Below are 2478 nucleotides of genomic sequence, written 5' to 3'. Positions count from 1 at the left end.
AGCCACCATGTGGTTGCTGGGATTTGAACTCTGGACCTTCGGAAGAGCAGTCGGGTGCTCTTACCCACTGAGCCATCTCACCAGCCCCTCACCCTTTTTTTTTAACTGAACTAAACATTTTATTAATATTAATTCTTGGGCTGGAGAGATGGCTCAGTGGTTAAGAGCACCGACTCCTCTTCCGAAGGCCCTGAGTTCAAATCCTAGCAACCACAGGGTGGCTCACAATTCAGTTATCCATCTGTAATATAACTGAATCTCTTCTGGGGTGTCTGAAGACAGCTACGGTGTACTTACATATAATAAATAAATAAATCTTTAAAAATATTAATTCTTATCCATGAACATATAATACCTTTCCACCTACTTGGGCCTTCACTTTATTTCAGCAATATTATGAAGTTTTCAGCATACAAAGCGTTCACTTGGGCTGGTGAGATGGCTCAGTGGGTAAGAGCATCCAACTGCTCTTCCAAAGGTCTGGAGTTCAAATCCCAGCAACCACATGGTGGCTCTCAACCATCCCTAACAAGATCTGACTCCCTCTTCTGGAGTGTCTGAAGACAGCTACAGTGTACTTACATATAATAAATAAATAAATCTTAAAAAAAACAAAACAAAAACAAAGCGTTCACTTTCCTGTTTATATTTATTCCTAAATATTTTGTTTATTTTTTATTATTTATAAATAAGTAAATTAAAGATATATTATTTATATACCTTTATTATTGATATTTAAATTTTTATTTTCAGACAACTTGTCATTTGTACATAGAAATGCTATTAATTTATGTGATGGTTATATATTTTACAATTTGTATTAATATTAAACCAAAAATATTACTAGTTAAAAAAAAAAAAAGAAATGGGTCCTGTAATATGTCAACAGCTACAAAATCACAAGCCTAGTTTCGAATGTTCAACACATTAACACTCTTTGTTAGTAAGCCATCTTTCTGGGGATATTGATAAATAAGGAAAAGATTATATTAAATGAGGGAACCCATTTCCAGAAAGAAAAATGTTCCATGTTTTCACATCTTCTGTTCTTAGTTCCTAAACTTCAGATCTGAGTATAAAACCTGGAAGAACAGATAGTGGAGGGTTTACTTAACAAGATTAGGCACATCCTTTTGCTGTAAGGAAGGAGCTAGCAAGCATAATTGGATAGCTAGGGTTTTATTTGTATTGGGACTTTCTCACCCTTCTTAATACCCCCAATCCCTACCCTCCTCCCTTAATATTTCCTTTTCCCTCACCCTCAGTACACTCCTACCTTACCTTCCTCCTTAATTCTCTCCCGCTTCCTTTACACTCCTCCTTAGTCCCCCTCTTCCCTCTCTTCTTCCCTCAATCTCCCTCCCCTTCTTAATCTCCCTCCTCCCTCTACTCTTCCCTCAATCTCCCCCTTCCTTAATCCCCCTCCTCCCTACTCTCCTCCTTAATCCCCCTTCTCTTTATCCTCCTTCCTCAACCTCCCTCCTCTTAGTCCCTATCCTCCCTTCCCTTCTCATTCCCTCACACTCTTCTCACCATTTTTCTTCACCCTCCTTCCCTCTTCTCTTTCCATCCCCTCTCCCTCCCTCTCATCATCCTCCCTCACCGACCTCCCCTCTCCTTTCTCCCAGTCTTCCTTTTTCTTTCTCCTTCTCATTTTCCTTAGTCTCGCTCTCCCCTCTCTCCCATATGTTTCCTGTTCCTTACTCTCCTCTCTTCTTCCTACCTTCTTTCCCTCTCTTCCTTCCCTTGCCTTCTCAGTAGTCCCACACCCTCTATATTTCTCACTACATCCTCTCCTTCCTTTCTTCATCTCCCTCCTATCCTCTTGTTCCTCATTCTATCACAGGGAAACATAATTATCAGACTGGCAATATGAAGACCCTAGAGATAGAAGATTTGAGGGGTGTCATTTAATTTTAAGTTAGTTTATTTATTTTTAGCATTCCAGTCAGGAGGTGCTCAAAGCACTGCAATTTAAATTAGCATGCTAGATTTGGGCTTCCAATTTCAGATAGTTAAAAATCAAACATGTTTTATTCTTCAAATTAGTGTTAAATGAACAAACAAAATTAAATAGGTGAATAGTAATGTAGGAGTCCTTGGGGTTCATCCCCAACATTTAAGAAAAAGCAATAAAAGAGAGAGAATGATTAGTCCATCCAAACTTTGAGGATTTTCTTAAAACTGCCTTACCAAGTGAGTTTTCTATTTTTTCACAGCCATCAAAGAGAAGATGTCACATTCAACTAGGTCTAAAGAAAGAAGAGAGAATGACACCGACTCAGAAGATAACAGTGAGTGAACTAGCAAAACCTAGTCACAGCTACTTGCTGTACCCTTGTGTCTAAACAGTGAGTGAATGATTAAGATAACAAAAGAGCATTTCCCCAGAGGGACCTAGGATCATGGGAGGACAGTCGAGAGGACACTTCTCTTCTAGTTATTTTATTTTTTTTTTGTTTTTTGTTTTTTTTTTTT

At 38.5% G+C, this 2478-nt stretch overlaps 1 protein-coding gene across 3 annotated transcripts in view; it reads left to right on the top strand.

Moving 5' to 3' along the window:
- Positions 1 to 2478, top strand: part of Cul4b (cullin 4B) — a 101444-nt gene that overhangs the window by 58629 nt on the left and 40337 nt on the right. For all 3 annotated transcript variants that reach the window (XM_021154130.2, XM_021154129.2, XM_021154128.2), the window contains one exon: positions 2220 to 2294. In XM_021154130.2, the coding sequence (XP_021009789.1) occupies positions 2234 to 2294 (61 nt within the window). In that variant the 5' untranslated portion in view covers positions 2220 to 2233. The remainder of the gene's footprint in view (positions 1 to 2219; positions 2295 to 2478) is intronic.

Source organism: Mus caroli, chromosome X, assembly GCF_900094665.2.
Source record: "Mus caroli chromosome X, CAROLI_EIJ_v1.1, whole genome shotgun sequence".
Taxonomy (NCBI): Eukaryota; Metazoa; Chordata; class Mammalia; order Rodentia; family Muridae; genus Mus; species Mus caroli.
Note: the sequence above shows the minus strand (reverse complement) of the source record. Positions and strands in the feature narration are given on the sequence as shown.